Source organism: Mobula hypostoma, chromosome 3 (assembly GCF_963921235.1).
Source record: "Mobula hypostoma chromosome 3, sMobHyp1.1, whole genome shotgun sequence".
Taxonomy (NCBI): Eukaryota; Metazoa; Chordata; class Chondrichthyes; order Myliobatiformes; family Myliobatidae; genus Mobula; species Mobula hypostoma.
The window spans coordinates 98,377,780-98,401,555 of record NC_086099.1 but is presented as its reverse complement, the minus strand read 5'-3'; the positions used below and the strand labels follow the sequence as shown (position 1 = coordinate 98,401,555).

The 23,776-nt window shown below is 39.3% G+C and overlaps 1 protein-coding gene across 5 annotated transcripts in view; it reads left to right on the top strand.

The window, feature by feature from the left end:
• Positions 1-23,776, top strand: part of arhgap24 (Rho GTPase activating protein 24) — a 705,958-nt gene that overhangs the window by 307,266 nt on the left and 374,916 nt on the right. For 4 of the 5 annotated variants that reach the window (XM_063043516.1, XM_063043517.1, XM_063043518.1 and 1 more), the window contains one exon: positions 13,157-13,356. In XM_063043516.1, the coding sequence (XP_062899586.1) occupies positions 13,157-13,356 (200 nt within the window). Of the gene's footprint in view, positions 1-12,040; positions 12,137-13,156; positions 13,357-23,776 lie in introns of those variants that run through there. The other variant, XM_063043519.1, reaches the window with a different exon arrangement.

Genomic DNA, 23,776 nt, shown 5'->3' with positions numbered 1-23,776 from the left:
GACTTACTTCCACTCTGGTTTTAATGGTTCTGACATGATCAATGTGGGAACTGCAGACTAGAACCATAGATGGGTGAGAGAAGGCTGACAGGGTGGATAGGTAGCTGGGTGGCTTATGAGGTAGTACTTTTCTTGCACTCACACAATGCTGTCGTGTGCCCTTGAAGCTTTGATTCAAGAATTTTAATGCCATTGTTAAGGCATTATCACTACTTTGAGTGATTATATGCCTGATAACTCCCTACATGCGATGATAGAATTTCTTAAAGGCAATTTTGAGCACATCCGCTGTCTTCCTGTCATTCTTCTCCCCAACAGGTTTTTGGAAGTGAGTGCCAGTTGTAGAAGTCTTGTGCTGGGCATGTGAGTAAATTGGCCAGCCCAAATGAGAGCAATTAAAGCCTCAGTTCTGGTGATGTTGGCCTTGAGGATGGCGTTGATGTTTCTTTGGTTATCCTTCCAGTAAATTTGAAGCATCTTGCAGAGGTGTTATTTTCCTAGAATCCTGAGGTGCCTGCTACAGGTAGGTATCCAAAGCAAGGCAGTGAGCAGGGATCAATGCTACACACCAGAACAAGAGTTTTGTGATAGGTCTGAGGTCTTGATCTTCAAATGTCCTTTTCCTTGTGTTTCGTAAAGCCCTGGAAATGGTGTTATGTAACATGTTTAAATACGTAAATCATCAGAGTTTGGATTCTTTGATTCCATCACAATGAAGTGGAATACGATAATTTCAAACTCATTATAACTAAGGTGAAGCAATTTCAGGTAGTGTATCTTTATTTATTGATCTTTGGGGCTTTCCCTGGAGATGTAGTGAGCTGTGATATTTTATATTTGTCAACTTAGATTTTAAATAACAGCATGTGTTACATTCAGGAGATTTGTCTTAATAATCAAAATAATTCTGTGGCAACATCAGATAAAGAACAATAATGACCCTTACAAACTAATTATTCACCTGTAATATTGTGGAAAACAGAGGCCCACTCGGTGTCAAAAGCGGCTGATTGAACGCAGTCAATTAATTTTGTCAGTGCATCACACTAGACTGTAAATTAACCCTAAACAAAAGTCAATAGGAATGGAAATGAGGGAAATTGCAGACCAGCCTTGTGAAATGTAGCTCTCTTTGTTTAGAGTTGCCAGTTAAGATAAATATGAAGTCAGAAGCAATTATTTTTCATTCTGTTTATTTCAGAATAGTTAACATTTCAGGAAAAAATGGTTCAGTGGTTATTTCATGTACAAATAATTATTTTGATAATGAAAGCAACTCATTGGTGTTTAAAGGAGTGCTTGAACCTTGCAAAATGTTTTATCTAATCTTCTCATACTCGCACAAGGAATGTAAATAGGGGTGAAATACAATCATTGTGACTAACATATACAGAGGATTTAATGGAAGTTGAAATGGGCTTGGAGTGAGTTATTCAGAAACTAGCTTACATCATGGAAAATTGTCAAATTCGAGAAACCTGTGTGACTGCCATAAGCACACCATTAGGTTAAAGGGAGGAGCAGGAATGGTGTGCTCCAAAGAGGAAGAGTGTAAGGACGACTCCTTTATTTGTGTGTGGCTTCACAAGAGGAATTTCTTCATTGAATACATTAGAACATAGACAACTACAGCACATTACAGGCCCTTTGGCCCACAATGTTGTGCCAACCATGTAACCTACTCTAGACACTGCCCAGAATTTCCCTACCACATAGCCCTCTATATTTCTAAGCTCCATGTATCTATCTAAGAGTCTCTTAAAACACCCCTTTGTATCTGCCTCCACCATTCTATGCACCCACCACTCGCTGTGTGTAAAACTTACCCCTGACATCCCCACCGTACCTACTTCCAAGCACCTTAAAACTATGCCCCCTCGTGTTAGCCACTTCAGCTCTGGGAAAAAGCCTCTGACTATCCACACGATCAATGCCTCTCATCATCTTGTACACCTCTGTCAGGTCACCTCCCATCCCCTGTCGCTCCAAGGAGAACAGGCTAAGTTCACTCAAGCTATTCTCATAAGGCATGCTCATGTGTAGGACTCAGTTTCAAGGAGGTGCTATTTTGATTGTAAGAATGTTAATCGTCAATTAATTTTAAAGCTGCCCCTCCATCCAATCAAGCTCGTAAGGATCAAGCTGGATTCTGTAATAGTAACCTGAATTAAACTGTTACCATTCACTGTCGACTCTGAAAGCAGCTTTGGGATTTTGGGGCATACAAAGTTACGATCAACTTTTCATCAACATTTCCACTTGCTGCTTGTAGTTTACCCTCTGCAATCAAGCAAAATTAGTTAAACCAATATAATTTAGGGCTATTTACAAACAGGTCCTGTTACAGTGCACCTGAAAAAGCTTCTGTCAAAATCTGAAAGGACTAAGTATGTCTGTAATGATGTATAATCACAAAGTATTGTTAACATAATACCATACTCTTAAAATAATATGGCCATGTATGTGTATCATCTTTCACACACATATTTCATAAGGTAAAAAGGATTTTAAATATTTAAAAATATTTATGATATTTAAGCCTCCACCTTAATTGTGTGTGTATGTTTCAATGTTTATGTAGCTGTTTCTGTTTACACAATACTTAAGAAAGTTAATTGAAAATTGCCATTATTGATTTCTGAAATTTTGTCGGTGGGAATATTTTTGAGGTTGACTGCTCTGCCATTAGGATGACATCATGGCTGCTGGGTACCAGGAGGCCCATTGAATTGGATCTCAAGACAAACCAGAAGCAGAGGAGTATAAATTCACACTGTAGGGATCACTAGGTCTTGGTGATGTTTTCTTCAAGGTGGGCAAGGAATGCAATTAATTTGAAGTTAACTATAAATTCCAGGCCTTTGTACGAGGGGTGATTGATAAGTTCATGGCCTAAGGTAGAAGGAGTCAAGTTTAGAAAACTGAGCACATTTATTTTTCAACATAGTCGCCACCTACATGTACACACTTAGTCCAGTGGTTGTGGAGCATACAGATCCCTTCTTTGTAGAAGTGGTCCACAGCAGGGGTGGTTGATAAGTTTGTGGCCTAAGGCAGAAGGAGATGAGTTATACAGCTCTCGTTACATGCACGTGCAGTTCAACTCTTAGAGTGAAAATGCAGGAAGTTTGAAGTTTCTCCTCATCTCCTTCTACCTTAGGCCACGAACTTATCAGTCACCCCCCGTATATTGGTGTGCTGCATTAAGAAATAATGGATGATCTGAGATTTGAAGGAGTTTTCATGTTCTTGTAAAGCAAATATAGTGAAGGAAACTGAATTTAGTACTTTTCCAGACCTCTCTTAGAGTTTGCCTGTAGAACTGAAAATCAAAGTCTGAGTTTCCAATTGCATCACCGTCAGTTGCTGTTAACTGTTAAGCAGGGTGATGGACAGCATAACATTTCCTTACAACATAGACATCAGCCCATCAATTCCGTGCCAGATCTCACAGCAACCCCATCAATCCCTTTTCTCCACTTATTATGCTGTACTTTTTTCATTCTCAGTATGCCCATTAACATCCACTACTCCCATATTCCCTCCTCCTCTGACTCATTCTTCTACCTACCTTCATCGAATGTAATATACAGTCACCAATTAATTTTGCAAACTAGCATATCTTCAGGGTAGGAGCAAAAACGAGAATTCCCAGGGGAAACTCTGTGCAACAGGGAGAAAGTTAAAACTGTACAGTCAACACTAGAGATCGTGGTCAAACCCCAGTTTCTGGATCTGTGATCCAACAGTACAATCTGCTATGTCACTGTACCATACTGCTTCAATGCTTCTTCCCATTGTCACTCTGCTCAATTGGTGTTTGGCCTGTTGTCTTGTCCCAATAAGGTTTGAAGACAGCACCTCACTGGTTGCCAAAGCAAATTGTTGCTCTGCACACTCAATGTTGAAATTGGCACTTTATGATCTTTGGCATATTTCCAGGATTCTTGCTCATCTCATCCCCTCTAAAATAAGGAGCCCAAAACTGCGCACAATACTCCAAGTGTGGTACCACAAGTGCCTCATAGAGCCTCAACATCACATCTCTGCTCTTATATTCTATACCTTTACAAATGAATGCCAACATTACATTTGCCTTCTTCACAACCGACTCAACCTGGAGGTTAGCCTTTAGAGTATCTTGCACAAGGACGCCCAAGTCCCTTTGCATCTCTGCATTTTGAATTCTCTCCCCATCTAAATAATAGTCTGCCCATTTATTTCCTCCACCAAAGTGCATGACCATACACTTTCCAACATTGTATTTCATTTGCCACTTCTTTGCCCGTTCCCCTAAACCAGTGGTCCCCAACCACCGGGCTGCGGTCTGGTACCGGCCCGCAAAGCATGTGCTACCAGGCCACAAGGAAACGATACGATTTGGCGATATGAAATGATATGAGTCAGCAGCACCTTTCCTCATTCCCTGTCATGCACTGTTGAACTTGAACACCACACCCCCCACCCATCGGCCGGTCCGCAAGAATATTTGTCAATATTAAACCAGTCCACAGTGCAAAAAAGATTGGGGACCCCTGCCCTAAATTATCTAAATCTCTCTACAGGCTCTCTGTTTCTTCAACACCACCCACTCCTCCACCTATCTTTGTGTCATCAGCAAATTTAGCCACAAATCCATTAATACCGTAGTCCAAATCATTGACATACATCGTAAAAAGCAGCAATCTCAACAATGATCCTTGTGGAACTCCACTGGTAACCGGCAGCCAGCCAGAATAGGATCCCTTTATTCCCACTCTCTGTTTTCTGCCGACCAGCCAGTGCTCCAGCCATGTTAATAATTTCCCTGTAATTCTTACTAAGCAGCCTCATGTGCAGCACCTTGTCAAAAGCCTTCCGAAAATCCAAGTACACCACATCTACTACATCTCCTTTGTCTACCCTGCTTGTAATTTCCTCAAAGAATTGCAATAGGTTTATCAGGCAGGATTTTCCTTTCAGGAAACCATTCTGGCTTTGGCCTATCTTGTCACGTGCCTCCAGGTACTTCATAATCTCATCCCTAACAATTGATTCCAACAACTTCCCAACCACTGAAGCCAGGCTAACAGGTCTATAGTTTTCTTTTTGCTGCCTCGAACCTTTCTTAAATAGCAGAGTAACATTTGCAATTTTCCAGTCATCCGGTACTATGCCAGAATCTATCAATTCTTGAAAGATCATTGTCAAGCCTCATCATAGCCTCCGCAATCTCTCCAGCTACTTCCTTCAGAACCTAAGGATGCATTCCATCAGGTCCAGGAGATTTATCCACCCTCAGACCATTAAGCTTCCTGAACACCTTCTCAGTCATAATTTTCACTGCACAAACTTCACTTCCCTGACACACTTGAAAGTCCAGTATACCGCAGACGTCTTCCACTGTGAAGACTGATGCAAAATATGCATTCAGTTCCTCTGCCATCTCTTCATCTTTCATTACAATATCTCCAACGTCATTTTGTATTGGTCCTATATCTACCCTCGACTCTCTTTTACCCTTTGTATACTTAAAAAAGCTTTTAGTATCTTCTTTGATAGTAGTTGCCAGCTTCCTCTCATAATTCATCTTTTCCTTCCTAATGACCTTCCTAGTTTCCTTCTGCAAGTTTTTAAAAGCTCCCCAATCCTCTATCTTCCCACTAGCTCTGGCTTCCTTGTATGCCCTCTTTTTTGCTTTTACTTTGGCTGTGATTTCACTTGTCAGCCACAGTAGTGTCCTACCTCCTTTTGAAATTTTCTTATTTGGAATATATCTGTCTTACACTTCCCTCATTTTTCGCAGAAACTCCAGCCATTGCTGAAACTTCCTACAAGGGTCACTTTCCAGTCAACTTTGGCCAGTTCCCCTCTCATGCCATTGTAGTTTCCTTTATTCCACTGAAATACTGACACATTGGATTTTATTTTTTCCCTCTCAAATTTCAATGGGAACTCAATCATATTGTGATCACTGTTCCCTAAGGATTCCTTAACGTTAAGCTTTCTTATCACCTCCGGATCATTGCACAGCACCCAATCCCCTAGTGGGCTCAACAACAGGCTGTTCTAAAAAGCCATCCCTTAGACATTATACAAATTCTCTCTCTTGAGGTCCAGTACTGGCCTAGTTTTCCCAATCAACTTTCATGTTAAAATCCCCAATGATTATCATGATATTGCCTTTCTGACATGCCTTTTCTATCTCCTGCTGTAATTTGTAATCCACATCCCAGCTGCTGTTTGGAGGCCTGTATACAACTGCCATTAGGGTCCTTTTATCTTTTACATTTCTTAACTTAACCAATAGAGTCAACTTTATCAAAAAAAGATTTAGGAACGAAAATTGGTAATGCCTGAAACACATATAAAAATTTTGGCAAAAAAAACATCTTAACTGCATTAATACGACCAATCAAAGTTAAATATAAGGGAAACCATTTAGATGAAAGTTGAGTAATATGGTCTATTAATGGTAAAAAGTTAGTCTTAAATAAATCTTTATGTTTACAAGTAATTTTAATCCCAAGATATGAAAAGTAATTATTAATCAATTTAAATGGAAATTTATAATATAAGGGAAGATGTTTATTAATCGGAAAAAGTTCACTCTTACTAAGATTTAATTTATAACCTGAGAAAAGACCAAATTGTGCTAATAACTCTAAAACAGCAGGAATGGATCTCTCAGGATTAGAAATATATAAAAGTAAATCATCAGCATAGAGTGATAATTTATGGGACTTTAATCCCCGAGTTATCCCAGTAATATTTAAAGATTCTCGAATAGCAATTGCAAGAGGTTCTAATGCAATATCAAATAATAGGGGACTAAGAGGACAGCCTTGTCGAGTACCACGAAAGAGAGGAAAAAAAGGTGAGTTTAAGGAGTTAGTACGAACCGAGGCTACAGGGGAGTAATATAACAGTTTAATCCAGGATATAAATTTCAAGCTAAAATTAAACATTTCAAGCACCTTAAATAAATAAGGCCATTCTACTCTATCAAAAGCTTTCTCGGCATCTAAAGAAATAACACACTCAGGAACATTTTGTGAGGGAGTATAAACGATATTTAACAATGTACGAATATTATAAAAAGAGTAACGACCTTTAATAAAACCCGTTTGGTCTTCCGAAATAATAGAAGGAAGTACTTTTTCTAGTCTATTTGCTAATAACTTAGAAAAAACTTTAGAATCAACATTTAATAAAGATATTGGTCTATAAGATGCACATTGAGCAGGGTCTTTATCCTTCTTTAGTATTAAAGAAATTGATGCTCTATTAAAAGATTCCGGAAGTTTACCAAGTTTCAAAGAAGCCTCAAAAACCTTATAGAGCCAAGGAATCAATAAAGAAGCAAAACATTTATAAAATTCAACGGTAAACCCATCAGGGCCAGGAGCTTTCCCCAGATTCATAGAAAAAATAACATTCTTAATCTCATCCATTGTAATGGAAGTATCTAATAAAGAAGACATATCCTGTGAAATCAGAGGGAAGTCTAACTTATCTAAAAAATCATTCATATATTTAGAATCTCGAGGAGACTCTGATTGGTATAAAGAAGAATAAAAATCACAAAAGGTTTGATTAATCCCCACATGATCCAATATCAATCGATCATTTTGGTTATAAATCTGATTGATTTGAGATTTAACATAATTAGATTTCAATTGATTAGCCAGCAGCTTGCCAATTTTATCACTGTGAACATAAAAATCACTTCTTGTTTTCTTTAATTGGTTTACAATCGAGGACGAGAGTAGTAAACTGTGTTCCATTTGAAGTTCAGTTCTTTGTTTGTATAGCTCCTCAGAAGGAGCCATAACATATTTCTTATCAATTTCTTTAATCTTGTCCACAATTACCATCTCCTCCTGCTTCTGTTTCTTCCTCAAAGCAACGGAATACGAAATAATCTGACCCCGAATATAGGCTTTAAAAGTGTCCCAAAGAGTGTTAACCGAAATATCTTCTGTATGGTTAATTGTAAAAAAAAGCTCAATCTGTTCATTCATAAAATTAACAAAGTCCGAGTCCTGAAGCAACAGCGAATTAAAACGCCATTGTCTATTGTTTGGTATATTGGCCATAATTTTAATAGAAAGCTTAAGTGGAGCATGATCCGAAATGGTTATAGAATCATAATCACATTTAATCACTGAAGGAATGAGACGAGAATCAATGAAAAAATAATCAATTCTTGAATAGGAATGATGAACATGTGAAAAGAAGGAAAAATCTTTTTCCTGAGGATGCAGAAAACGCCAAATGTCCGTCGACCCAGAATCAGAAAGGAAAAAATTAATCAAATTTGCAGATTTATTAGGTAAAGTCCGTAAAGGAGCCGAACGGTCCAAAGCTGGAGATAAACAGGTATTAAGATCTCCGCCCCAAATCAATGAAAACTCGTTCAAATTCTTCATTTATTTGGCAGAACAAGAATCCGAGACTGGGTAAAATACATTTACAGAAAGCTAAGAGAGATGGAGGTTTAGCATTACCTAACTTTAGATTTTATTATTGGGCTATTAATATTCGACATATGAAATTTTGGTTACTTGACCGGGACATACTATTTATTCCTAAATGGGTAGCATTGGAATTACAATCTGTTCAGGGTTATACACTTGGTTCTATTTTAGGTTCCTCTCTTCCTTTTGATTCGAAACGTCTTAAGCAGGTCTCTAACCCGATAGTTAAATATGCTTTGCGCATTTGGTTTCAATTCAGAAAATTTTTTGATCTTAATCAATTCGGGTTAGCGATTCCTATTTTAGGTAACATATTTTTTCCTCCCTCTTTTACGGATCGCGCTTTTCAAACTTGGAAGACTAAGGGTATTTTACGGTTTTTGGATTTATTTTTAGATGGTTCCCTTATGTCTTTTGAACAATTATCTAATAAATATAACTTATCAAGAATACATTTTTTTAGATATTTACAAGTTAGAAATTTCCTAAGTACTATACTTACTTCCTTTCCAATGCTTCCTCCTATATATATTTTAGATTCGATAATTAACCTTAATCCATGTCAGAAAGGTGCATCGGCTATGATTTATAATATTATTATGAAACTTAGGAAAGCTCCATTTGATAAGATTAGGGTAGATTGGGAACAGGAATTGGGGCTTACCATTTCTGTGGATGATTGGGGGCAGATTTTACAATTAGTTAATACTTCCTCTATTTGTGCTAAACATTCCCTAATTCAATTTAAAGTGGTTCATAGAGCACATATGTCCAAAGATAAGTTAGCGCGTTTTTACTCGCATATTAATCCTTTCTGTGATAGATGTTCGGGGCAGATAGCCTCTTTAACTCATATGTTTTGGTCTTGCCCTACTTTGGAAACTTTTTGGAGAGATATTTTCAATATTATTTCTAAGGTATTAAATATAGATATCTCTCCTCACCCTATTACTGCTATCTTTGGACTACCTAAAATTTCTAGTAATCTTTCCCCTTCAGCCCGTAGAATGATTGCATTTCTTACTTTAATGGCGAAAAGATGTATTTTACAACATTGGAAAGAGCTTAATGCTCCAACTACCTTTTTTTGGTTTTCTCAGACGATTTTATGTTTGAATCTGGAGAAAATTAGAAGTAACCTTTATGATTCTTCATTTAAATTTGAACAGATTTGGGGACCTTTTATTCGATATTTTCATTTAATGTAATATTTACCCTTCTTGTTTTCTCTTCACTGTTTTAATGGAGGTCGGGATTGAGGACGTGATTTTAAGTTTAACTCTGTTTGGTTTCAAGTTAGCCCATTGCTTTGCTTTGCTTTTAGTTAGTTGCACGGTGGGTTTTTTTTTGGGGTTTTTTTTTTCTTTTTTTCCATTGATATATATAAAATCTAGTATACTATTATGTTATCTTGGTTTCTTATGCTTAAATTACATTGTTTGTAGTATTTTCTTTTTGGTATTGTTATCTTTTGGAATTTTATTATACTTTAACATTGTATTAATGTTTATATGGCTTACCTTTTTTGTATACTTACTCAATAAAAAGATTTAAAAAGAAAGAAAGAAAGAAAGAAAAGAACTTAACCAATAAAGACTCTATACCTTCCAATCCTATGTCATCTTTTTCTAATGATTTATATTATTTCTTATACACAGAGCCACACCACCCCTTCTGCCTACTAACCTACCTTTCTGATATACCATATATCCTTGGATGTTCAGTTCCCAATGGCAGCCATCCTTTAGCCAAGTTCCAGTGGCTGAATTTCAATGTCATCCATTTTATTTGATTGTGCTACGTGCATTCAAATATAACACTTTCAGTCCAGTTGCTTTCTGTTTTAACTGAACCACACCTCTATTGCCCTGTAACTCATGTCACTGGCTTTGATTAAGCCTCATCTCCTACCTGTTCTTTCTATAATCTCTCTTGCACGCTATCTTTGATTTATTTCTGTTTTCCCCTTCCTCAGACCTGTCATTCCGGTTCCCATCCCCCTGCCAAATTAGTTTAAACCCTCCCGAACAGCTCTATTAAATGTGCCCGCTAGGATATTGGACCCCTTTGGGTTCAGGTGTAACCCGTCCTTTTTGTACAGGTCATACCTCCCCTAGAAGAGGCCCCAGTGATCCAGGAATCTGAAGCCCTGCCCCCGACACCAGTCTCTCAGCCACATATTAACACTCCTGATTATGCTATTCTTGCACTCGCTAGCACGTGGCACAGGCAGCAATCCTGAGATTACTACCCTACAGGTCCTGCTTTTAAGCTTCCTACCTAACTCCCTGAATTCTCTCTTCAGGACCTCCTCCCTTTTTCTACCTATGTCATTGGTACCAACGTGTACCAAGACTTCTGGCTGGTCACCCTCTCCCTTCAGAATACTCTGCACCCGATCCGAGACATCCCGTACCCTGGCACTTGGGAGGCAACACACCATGTGGATGTGGGAATAAACAGGACCTTTTCAGCATGGCAGGCAGTGACTAGTGGGGTACCGCAGGGCTCAATGCTGGGACCCCAGTTGTTTACAATATATATAAATGACTTAGACGAGGGAATTAAATGCAGCATCTCCAAGTTTGCAGGTGATACGAAGCTGGGTGGCAGTGTTAGCTGTGAGGAGGATGCTAAGAGGATGCAGGGTGACTTGGATAGGTTAGGTGAGTGGGCAAATTGATGGCAGATGCAATTTAATGTGGATAAATGTGAGGTTATTCACTTTTGGTGGCAAGAACAGGAAAGCAGATTATTATCTGAATGGTGGCCGATTAGAAAAAGGGGAGGTGCAATGAGACCTGGGTGTCATTGTACACCAGTCATTGAAAGTGGGCATGCAGGTACAGCAGGCGGTGAAAAAGGTGAATGGTATGCTGGCATTTATAGCAAGAGGATCCGAGTACAGGAGCAGGGAGGTACTACTATAATTGTACAAGGCCTTGGTGAGACCACACCTGGAGTATTGTGTGCAGTTTTGGTTCCCTAATCTGAGGAAAGACATTCTTGCCATAGAGGGAGTACAAAGAAGGTTCACCAGATTGATTCCTGGGATGGCAGGTCTTTCATATGATGAAAGACTGGATCGACTAGGCTTATACTCTCTGGAATTTAGAAGATTGAGGGGGGATCTTATTGAAACATATAAAATTCTAAAGGGATTGGACAGGCAAGATGTAGGAAGATTGTTCCCGATGTTGGGGAAGTCCAGAACGAGGGGTCACAGTTTGAGGATAAAGGGGAAGCCTCTTAGGACTGAGATGAGGAAAAACCTCTTCACACAGAGAGTGGTGAATCTGTGGAATTCTCTGCCACAGGAAACAGTTGAGGCCAGTTCATTGGCTATATTTAAGATGGAGTTGGATATGGCCCTTGTGGCTAAAGGGATCAGGGATATGGAGAGAAGGCAGGTACAGGGTTCTGAGTTGGATGATCAGCCATGATCATACTGAATGGCTGTGTAGGCTTGAAGGGCTGAATGGCCTACTCCTGCACCAATTTTCTATGTTTCTATGTCTCTAACAGGCTGACAGAACCTCCTGTCTGTTCCCTTCACTATGGATCCCCTATGACTACTGCATTCCTTATCTTCCTCTTTCCCTTCTGAACCACGGATCCAGGCTCAGTGCCGGAGACCCGATCGCCATGGTTGTCCTCTGTCAGGACATTTTCAATAGGTTAGCTACCAAAAATATTTTGTATTTTATTGATTTAAAAAGTTACGAAGTAGCTGACATACAGAATTGCAACACTGCATTATGGACATGAGGTTCTGCAGATGCTGGAAATCCTGAGCAACACACAGGAAATGCTGGAGGAACTCAGCAGGTCAGACAGCTTCTATGAACTGGAATAAACAGTCGCTGCTTTGGGTGAGGATTGGATGAGGGGTCTGAGCGCAAAGTGTTGACTGTTCATTCACCTCTGTAAAAGTTGCCTGGATTACTGAGACCCTCCATCATTTTGTATGTGCTACACTGCATATGTACTGTATGTGTCTTGTTCACAATTCTGAATTGAACGTCATTGAATTGAGTGGATTCAGAAAGCTAGTTAGAGTCAAGTGGTTTCCTCATTTAACTTGTGCAAGTAAAAGTTGCTTATAAAGTAGTAGATGTGATAAATAGCATACAGATTCAAAATTAGTGCAGACATGCTTGGAGTACTCAGTTTAGTCAAATGTTACTGGGTTACTGTGCAAACATTTTTGGTCACTGGTGAGATAATTTAGATGATCACAGAACATGTTCAGCCTTCCCTGGTCTGTACATTGTTTTAACATACTTAAATATTCATAGAAATGCAGATAAGAATTGGCCTACTTGATGAACGTGCCTGTCTGATTTGTAGAGAAACTAATGCATAACTGTTTACCATGAGTGTGCTAACACTTCAAAGATATAAAAGCATGCCAAATATTTTTGTATTGGTTTTATAAAATCAGTATCATAATGTTGCATAAAATAGATTTTATTGCTTCTGCAGTTGAAGAGGTCTTTGCTCATTTGTTTTCCTTGGCAGAAGTTCCTTCCATAAACCTTCATGCTAGGCTTAACTTGTTTCCAGGCACCCTGTGAGGAAGTCTGCAGTAGGATATATGGATGTTCACCTATTTTAAAAGGGGATCTGTGCTTTACTCCAAATGATATATGTATACTTATGTGCTTCTAAGTGGCTGTTGTTTTCTTTTAAATCAGGAAAATCCATCAGTCTAATAATGGATGATCAGGGTGGCTCCGTGGACAGAACCCAATCTGCAAAATCCAGGCAAAATGTCATTAAATGTGGATGGCTGAGGAAGCAAGGGGGCTTTGTTAAGACTTGGCACACCCGATGGTTTGTGCTGAAGGGGGACCAGCTTCACTACTATAAGGATGAAGATGAAAGTAGACCGCTGGTAAGTAGGCCTGGGTTGATAGCAGGCATTTTACATGGATTTTATTGAATTTAGTATTTAGTAGCAGTGACCCTGCTGAACTGATTAATGAGTTGTCTCCCAGGATTGCATGGTATTATATCAGAAGATTTTGCTTTCATTGCTTTTTTTAACATCTGTTCTGAGATTGCACCTTTTAGTACATTGTTGTCAAAACCTTGAAATGATTTTGGCAGTGAAATTGTGTGAACTCATTGCAAATAATTTATAGCTTCCACTTTAGAGAAGAAGCTCTGTGAGTGTTATTCCCAAGGAAAACATGTTGCTGACGCAACATATCTTGGATTATATCATAAAGGAAATCCGATGGGGAAACAATTAAAATTATGAAAAAACTTTTCTTACAAGCGAATGAAGAACAGTATCCTTTAATGTAGGCTTCAGTTATGAAATTAGCTGAAAAGCTAACAACGTAAATCACAAATAAAAATGTGTACAATTATATTTGAATAGGTGAAAACTTCTAATAAATAAATGACTCAGATTATGATGGCAGATAGAGACGATGATTTGTAGTGTTGACAGTTAATTCACTGCATGTAAAAGTAGACTATAAAATCTACAGATAGACGAGTATGGATTTAGTTGCAAGTTCCTTGCTTTCAGACCAACCAGAATGACCAAAGAATGGAACATTTTTTGCAGGGTACTCCAGTATCAATTTTGTCTGGCGTGGTCCTGTGCAAACCCATGTGTACACAATATTTGCAATGAATGAGGATTACTGCTTGCTTGTTTTTCATATGTGATCTGGAGATTCATTCCATCAGAAGATCAAAGCAATTGAGAGGCATTAATGCCTGATTCTTTTATTTATTTGTGCTGACCTGGTTAAGATTTTTACTGCTATGCTGTAGATATTTCACGTTAGCAATTCTGTAAGAGCAGTCTGTTCTGCTTTCAGCCTGTTTGGGTTTGAGCTAAAGGTAAAGGGTTGTGATTTTCATGCTTAGGAATGTAGTGTCATCCAATCAGGATGGTGGAATTTGAAGAATGTTTTGGAGAACACTGGGTGGAAAGGTTTTTGTTACGGACATTGGTGTGGGTTGTGGTCTTTTTGGTGAGAGTTGGGAGAAGACAGGAGGGAGGATGGCTGAAGATGCCATCCCTGTTGCATAAAGTGCTTTGTGTGAATGAATGCCTTCAATCAGAAAGGACCAATACTCCTTGGGGGTAGCCCATTTGTTTTAGATAGATTTCAAGCGACATTTGGAAGGTGGTGTGTGCTTTCACGCACACTGTAGGTCCAGCACGTGATTTGTAGTCAACTTCAAGATGAGCTCCAACTTGTGTGTACACTTGGGCTGGGTTAACTGTAATGAGACCTTTTTTTTCTTTTTCTTTTTCCTACTAGCTGTTCGATAATGCTAAAATATGTACATATTCTTTCTTTATAATTGTATGCAGTGTATGATCTGTTATTTCTTACCGACGGGCGATTGCATAGAGGCAGTAATTACACAGTATTCACGCAGACTGGGGCTCGGGTGGGTGAGACATCCCAACCTCCTGGGTTTGGTGGGACCCAAGTCATATCAACCCTAGATGTGCAGAGTCTGAGAAAGGTGGTTTTCTCACTGCAGAGTCCAGTGGCTGTTAGCGAGGGGCTGGATCTCACTCAACCCCGTACACCTGCCTTCTCACCATATCCTTTGATGTCTCGACCAATCAGGAAACTATCAACTTGCACCTTAAATATCCACACGGACTTGGCCTCCACCGCCCTCTGTGGCAAAGCATTCCACAGATTTACTACTCTCTGGCTAAAAAAAAATTCTTTCTTGCCTCTGTTCTAAAGGATCACCCCTCAATTTTGAGGCTGTGCCCTCTAGTTCTGGATACCCCAACCAGAGGAAACATCCTCTCCACATCCACCCTATCTAGTCCTTTCAACATTGAGTAGGATTTAATAAGATCCCCACGCATTCTTCTAAATTTCTGAGAGTACAGGCCCAAGGCTGCCAACCGCCCCTCATGTGTTAACCCCTTCATTCTCGTAATCATCTTTGTGAACCTCCTCTGGACTCTCTCCAATGACAACACATCCTTTCTGAGATATGGGGTCCAGAAATATTGACAATACTCCAAGTGCAGCCTCAGTAGTGTCTTATAAAGGCTCAGCGTTATCTCCTTGCTTTTATATTCTATTCCCGTCGAAATAAATACCAACATTGCATTTGCCGCCTTTACCACAGACTCTACCTGTAAATTAACCTTCTGGGAGTCTTGCATGAGGGCTCCCAAGTCCCTCTGCACCTCTGATGTTTGAACCTTCTCCCCACTTAAATAATAGTCCACACTATTGTTGCTTTTACCAAAATGCATTATCATACATTTCCCAACACTGCATTGCATCTGCCACTTTTTTTGCCCATTCTTCCAACTTGTCTAAGTACTGTTGCAATCGCATTGCTTCCTCAGCACTACCTACCCCTCCACCTATCTTCATATCATCTGCAAACTTTGCCACAAAGCCATCAATTCCATTATCCAAATCATTGACACACAATGTGAAAAGCAGCGGTCCCAATACTGACCCTTGAGGAACATTGATACAGTGTGGAGTAGGCCCTTCTGGCCCTTCGAGCCATACTGTCCCAGCAAACCCTGACATGCAGAGACTCCTTACAGCATGACTGTGTAGCGGTCAGCATGACACTATTACAGCTCAGGGTGTTTTGGAGTTCAGAGTTCAATTCCAGTGCTGTTCTGTCAGGAGTCTGTGTATCTTCTCCCTGTGAAACGTGTGAGTTTTCTTTGGGTCTTCCAGTCTCCTCTGACTGTACGAAGATATATCAGGTTGGTTAACTGGTCATTGTAAATTGTCCCATGATTAAGTTAGGGTTAAAAACATCGCTCATCAAATTTGTGAACTAGATAAACATCAATATATAATAGCTGTTTGTCAATATTTTTTTAACTTTTTCATATTATCCTTTAAGAGGCTGACCATTCAATAATTACAAGGTTTCCCATTGCCTTCAAGAGTAATTTTCAAACTTTGTAATTGGTCTGTGTAAAATGAATACAAGAATACTTTGGTTTTACTATTCTCACCATAAAACATAGAAAACCTACAGCACAATACAGGCCCTTTGGCCCATAAAGCTGTGCCGAACATGTCCTTACCTTAGAAATCTCCGGGGGTTACCCATAGCCCTCTATTTTTCTAAGATCCCTGTACCTATCCAGGAGTCTCTTAAAAAACCCTATCGTATCTGCCTCCACCACCATCGCTGGCAGCCCATTCCATGCATTCACCACTCTCTGAATAAAAAAAAAACTTACCCCTGACATCTCCTCTATACCTACTTCCAAGCACTTTAAAACTGTGCCCTCTCATGCTAGCCACTTCAGCCCTGGGAAAAAGCCTTTGACTATCCACATGATTAATGCCTCTCATCATCTTGTACATCTCTGTCAGGTCACCTCTCATCCTCCGTTTCTCAATCATGCATGATGCATTGGGACCTGTGTTAATTATTTTGAAGTTCATTAGTTGCACTATTTTGTGCATTCTAAGGAGAATCATGATCAAATATTCCCATGGAAATATCTGCAGTGAAAAATGCTATCAATCTAAAGTGGCCAATGGAAAGGTTTTCAAAAACCACCCTGGTTCCAGACAGAGCAGAAAGGGTTTACACTTACCTATTTTGTCTGAAATGGGAAGTGGTAGGAAAGCTGAAAATCAAGTTTTGACAGAAATATTAGTAGATCACTTTTGTCTCCTTTTGCATTTTGCGGTTAAAAGCAATTGGTCTAAGATAAATATTTTCTGAAAATCTGGTAGTTTACAAGCCCAGGAAGTATTTCTGGGTCATAGTTCAAGTGAAGATGAGCCCACCAATTTCAATGGAGAATAATATTGGGTAGGGTGACAGGGTTTCAAACATTTTAAGTTTTCTGATAGGTTAGATTATTTTTTTCCAATGTCTTTCATCAGAGCAGTAGTTACTTTAAAGGTTTGTTTTGGAACAGACTCATGACATAATATTACCTTTCATATTGTGAAAATGCTAATTTGAAATTAACTAAACTTTCTAGGGCTCGTATTGCTGCCTTCCTAGCTGTTCCCTCGGGATTGAGGGTGACTCACTTCCACTCCAAATCTTTGGCTTCTGAGTGGCAACAGAGGCCAATGTGGCATGTGCATTGTCCGCCCGGAGAGGGTGGGAGGTATTTGAGCTGGTGGGTGGGTACTTTTGGGAGTGGTGCATTCCTTCCCCTATTGATTTGATCTTTCTGGGTGTTCCATGCACCTGCTCCTCCAGGTTCTCCAGGCCATACTGAATGCTTCTTTTTCATTTTGAGTGGTCATGGTTCAAGGATTCCCACATGTCAGAGGATTCCATATTGTAAAGAAGATCAACCTGCCTGTTATTAAATGGATAGACTTTAAGTCTGACAAATTCTACAAAGTTCTATGAGGTTTTTATTTATATAGCTGGCATGGGTGAATTGATAGATGAATAGATCAGAATTAGAAAGGTTTAATATCACCGACATGCCATAAAATTTATTATCTTTGTTGCATAACAATAGAAAGAAGTATGTGAATTACAGTAAGTGTGTGTATTTGTGTGTGTGTGTGTATATATATATATATATATATATATATATAATAGTAAATAAATTAAATAAGTAGTGCAAAAATTAAAAAGTAGTAGTGAGATAGTGTTCATAGGTTCAATGTTCATTCAGAAATCAGATAGGAGCTGGAAAGAAATTGTTCCTGATCATTACGTGTGAGCCTTTGGATTCCTGTACCTCCTCCCTGATGGTAGTAATGAGAACGATACATAACCTGGGTGATTGGGGGGGGGGGGTGCCGCCTTTTTGAGGCATCACTCCTTGAAGATGTCCTGGATACTACGGAGGCTAGTGCCCATGATGAAGCTGACTAAGTTTACAACTCCCTACAGCTTATTTTGATCCTGTGCAGTAACTCCACCACCCCCCAGTACCAGACATTAACGCAGCCAGCTAGAATGCTCTCCACGGTACATCTGCAGAAATTTGCAAGTGTCTTTTGTGAGGTACAGAATCTCCTTAACTCTTATTGAAATATAGTCGCTGTTGTGCCGCCTTTGTAGCTACGCTGAAAGAAAACACAATAATAACAGAAAACATTATTTTCTTTATCTTGGTAATCAGTAGAGTTCAAGGCCTGAATTACTTAAAGAAGGAGAGTTCAATTTCTCTGCAGATTGGAGCTGAAATTCATGGTATTTCAGTACATGTCTCGTTCACATTGGATAAAACCCGAGCAGATGATGCACGTCTCAGATTTTTTTTGAATGATAAGAGGGGTGCTGGTATAAAAGCTACCTACCGTGAACTTCCTTGGTCGGAGTAGACAAAGAAGCTGAGATATTTTCACTGAGCTTTTTTATATTAAAACTTCAAATGCACTCTGAGAAAATGCATTTGCAACTTGCCTATAATAATTAAAGAAACAATTTCTCATCCTGTATTTCTCCCCAGATAAATTATCCTACTCACAAACATCTTGACAATTTAAAGACAGCTAATACTTTGAAGCCTGATTGTCACACTGTAATGAAAATTAATTTCAGGTGGTAAAGTCATCCACTAAGTGGAGTACCAGATACTTTGATTTTATATGGATACAGTATCGTGGGAGTTTGGAGGGACATTTTTCTTGCAGCTGCAATTATTGTAGCGTGGTGGTCTGTGGAAAATATGAGGCTACTCTTTTGTCCTCCAGCTCGAATGTTAACGCATGGAATGACTGTTCCACAGTCTGCTGTATTGTGGTCATAAAACAGCCATTCTACTATAGTCTGAGGTTGGACCTCCACAAATCCTAACATCAACATTAAAGGCCGACTCGGCCAATGTGTTCCATCCTGATGGCAAGAATACCAATTTCACCTTCCAGTAAAAAAATTTCTTTCTCCCCCCCCCCCCCCCACCACCTCCGCATTCTCACTCTGATCTTTATCCTCTTCAGACCTGCCTGTCACTTCCCCCCGGGTCCCCTCCTCCTATGGTCCACTCTCCTCTCCCATTCGATTCCTTCTTCTCCAGCCCTTTACCTTTCCCACCAATCTGGCTTCACCTACTGCTTTCTAGTTATTCTCCTTCCCCTCCACTCACCTTTTTATTCTGGCACCTCTCTCCTTCCTTTCCAGTCCTGAAGAAGGGTCTCAACCCAAAACGTCAACTGTTTATTCAGTTCCGTTGATGCCAACTGACCTGCTGAGTTCCTCCAGCATTCTGTGTGTGTTGCTTTGGATTTCCAGCATCTACAGACCTTCTTCTGATTATAATGTGGCAATCTCTTGATTCAGTTGTGATGGCATTCGGTTTGCTGACTGCAAAGTTCTAAACTCAAACAAAGACTTTAAGCCCTATCAGATATAACTAACCATGAATACTCTCAGTAAATGAGATTATACTGTAACTACCCAATCTTCAAAGACTAGTTTACTATCCCTGTTTATTCGCCATGGTGTCAATACCTATTACTGTTTGAGTGGCGGGTTCCCCTCCCTAGCAAGAATATACTTCCAACTAACAAAGTAGTTTAAAGAACAGTTCATTTATATTCAGTGATACACATTTAAATCCAAACAACTGTCTTAAAATACATTTAAAACTCTTAACCATCTCCTAAACATGAATCATTAAGAGTAAAGCAGAAAGTATAAAGCAATTCTAAGACACAAAGGATATTCTAATCACATGTACAATTCCTATAAGCTTAAAAGACATGCCCACAATGCAGAGAAACAAACTGCCCATTGCAGAAACCAAAGCTGGAGGAATCAATTCTCATTCACGCCGTGTTTCTTGCATGTTTCTTGATGCTCCTTATCCCATTCCTAGTAAGCCTGAACTGCTCTCTACAGTTAGACAGTTTCTCTCCCTCTTGAGTAACTTCACACACATATGATATTTCCTCTGATATCCTTTTAACACAAATGGTCTTAAAGTTTTTTTGAAGAGATAGACCTCAGTTTAATGTTAACAGTACATTATTTTGTAAAACTACCATGAGATCATGAACCTTCAGAACTACAATATTATGCATCTGTTCTGCAAGCTTCCTGGACTGTTGGCACACAGCATTTTGAAGTAGTGTGTTAAAATTTTTGTCACTGATTCAATACAACGTACATAGAACATTTATTTTCCACTATTTTGCTGATAATTCAATGGAGCAAGTGGCAAAAAAAAAATCAAATTGCAGAAGGCAACATTTTAGATTAAGCTTGGTTAATGTTGTTGCTGTGCAGGGGCTGTCCCTTAGCTTTTTTTCCTTTATTGCTCATCCTTGCAGGAAGGTCACGACTGTTCCTTCAGGCCTTTAGGGACTTGACAATAAAATTGTCTTTTCTTTAGCGTTTAGCCATTGGTATATGACAGTTCCACATGCCGCAGTTGAAGCCTTTCAGCACTTCAGATGGGTGAATTGCTTGTTAGCAGCTTGAGGAGAATTAAAGGGTCATGTTGGCAGACCTTCTGACTGGCTGCTACTTTTCATTATTGGTAATGAGGTTAGAGTTGCCTCTGGCAATTAAATGTTATCCCAGTTTCTCCAAAACCAGAGAGCTTGGGGTAAGGTTAGAAACAGTAAGCATTTAGTTACAATATTCTATGCCTCCTTTACTGTCAAACTGTATAATTTACTATTCCATTGATTTTCTCGATTTCTGCTCTCCATTAAATTTTAATGTAATCAATTATGAGTACTAAGACAACCTAATTCTCTTTGAACTTCATCCTGAGTGACTTTGAAGCTCCCTGTGAAGTATCCTGTACCTGTGGCAGGAATTGCCCTGTACTTCCCTGAGATATGCAAGCAGTAATTCAAGGTGCTATTGGCATTTTCCCACTCTGACTCCCAGAGACCTTTACTGGTTAGCATGATGACTATGCTGCAAGGTTAAACTCCTCGTGGAATCCAGGAGCAGCAACCTATTGAACTTGGCACCTCCTTAGACCTAGGGCAGGTTTAGCAATTCCAATCATATTAATTAACTGTGGGAGAGGCCAATTTCAGGTCATTTACTGAATTCTGAGTTTACAGATTTAACTCAAATGGTCTTAGTTTTTAGTTTCTATATTTTACTGAAAAATTCAAGTGTTTGTAATGGAATGCTTAATTTTTAATATTTTTTGAATGTCAGAGCCACTAACAAGCATTTGACAGCTGCTTCAGCTGAGGGGGCATGGCATGAGCAGCTGTCAAAGAACTTTATTCATGTTTATAACCAGTTGGTGCTGTGTAGAGTAGGGCTTCACTTCTCGGAGGCTAAACTATTGCTGCAATATCCAGCATAGACAAGTGTAGTGGTAAGGTTAGAGGAATAGTAAGTGTATGTAGTTCATTGCTCCCAAGAAATTCCAGGTCTTTCACTTTAATCCTGAGAGTAATTGCAATGTGGAACAAGTTTGGGTGTGAATTTCTGCTCCTTATAAGCACGGGTACGTATCTAAGACACATTTGCATCTAACATGCTCTTTGGTTTCAAATATATAAATTATTTATAAAATTGGAAAATATATAATCCTGTACATGTTGTCAGAGTACAAAATGTGTCATTCCAGTTACAAAATTTACATCATATCAGTATGATAAACCTACAGTGCTTCTAAAATGTATTCAGCCAGCCTCCCCCACCCCCCCCCACACCCCGGAAGTTTTCATGTTTTATTGTTTTACAACATTGAATCACAGTAGATATAATTTGGCTTTTTTGACACTGATCAATAGAAAAAAAATTCTTTTGTGTCAAATTGAAAACAGATCTCTACAAAGTAATCTAAATTAATTACCAAGATAAAACACAATAAGTATTCACCCCCTTCAAGTCAGTATTTAGTAGATGCACCTTTGGCCGCAATTATAGTCGTGAGTCTATGGGGATTAGTCTCTATCAGCTTTGCACATCTGGACACAGCAATTTTTCCCCATTCTTCTTTACAAAACTGCTCAAGCTCTGGGGATTGTGAGTGAACAGCCCTTTTCAAGTCTAGCCACAAATTCCCAATAGGATTGAGGTCTGGACTCTGACTTGGCCACTCTAGGACATTAACTTTGTTGTTTTTGAACCATTTCTATGTAGCTTTATGCTTGCGGTCATTGTCTTATTGGAAAATGAATCTTCTGCCAGATTGCAGTTCTCTTGCAGACTGCATGAGCTTTTCCTCCAGGATTTCCTTGTATTTTGCTGCATTCATTTTACCCTCTACCTTCACAAGCTTTCCAGAGCCTGCTGCAGTGAAGCATCCCCACAGCATGATGCTGCCACCACCATGCTTCACGGTGTATTTTTGATGCTGTGCTGTGTTTAACTTACACCAAACATAGTATTTAGTCTGATGCCCAAAAAGCTCAATTTTGGTTTCATCAGACCCACAGAAGCTTCTTCCAGCTGACTTCAGAGTCTGCCACATACCTTCAGGCAAACTCTAGCTGAGAATTCATGTGTTTTTTTTCAACAATTGCTTTCTCTTTACCACTGTCCCATAGACCTGCGGCTGGTGAAGTACTAGTTGTTGTATGCGCAGTCTCTCATATCTCAGCCACTGAAGCCTGTAACTCCTCCAGAGTTGTCACGGGTCTCTTGGTGGCCTTCCTCACTAGTCCCCTTCTTGCATGATCTCTCAGTTTTTGAGGACAGCCTGCTCTAGGCAGATTTACAGTTGTGCTATGTTGTTTCCATTTCTTGATTGAATTAACTGTACTCCAAGGGATATTCAGTGATTTGGAAACTTTCTTTAATCCATCTCCTGACTTATGCTTTTCAATAAAATTTGTGGAATTACTTGGAGTGTTCTTTTGTCTTCATGGAATAGTTTTTGCTAGGATACTAACTTATCAGCAGTTCGACCTTCCAGATACAGGTGTATTTTTACCACAGTCAATTGAAACACCTTGACTGCACACAGGTGATCTCCATTTAACTAATTATGTGACTTCTAAAACCAAATGGCTGCACCAGTGAGGATTTGGTTTGTCATATTAAAGGGGAATGAATTCTTATGCAATCAATTATTTTGTGTTTTATATTTGTAAATAATTTAGATCACTTTGTAGACATCTGTTTTCACTTTGACACAAAAGAGTCTTTTTCCTTTGGTCAGTGTCAAAAAGCCAAATTAAATCCACTGTGATTCAATGTTGTAGAACAATAAAACATGAAAACATCCCGGGGGGGGGGGGCTGTCAATAGTTTTTATTGACACTGTACATTCCACAAGTGGTAAGTCGACGGCTACTCCGTCGAGATCGTTAACAGCACCAAATTTCTTGGTGTTCACCTGGCGGAGAATCTCACCTGACCCCTCAACACCAGCTCCATAGCCAAGAAAGCCCAGCAGCGTCTCTACTTTCTGCGAAGGCTGA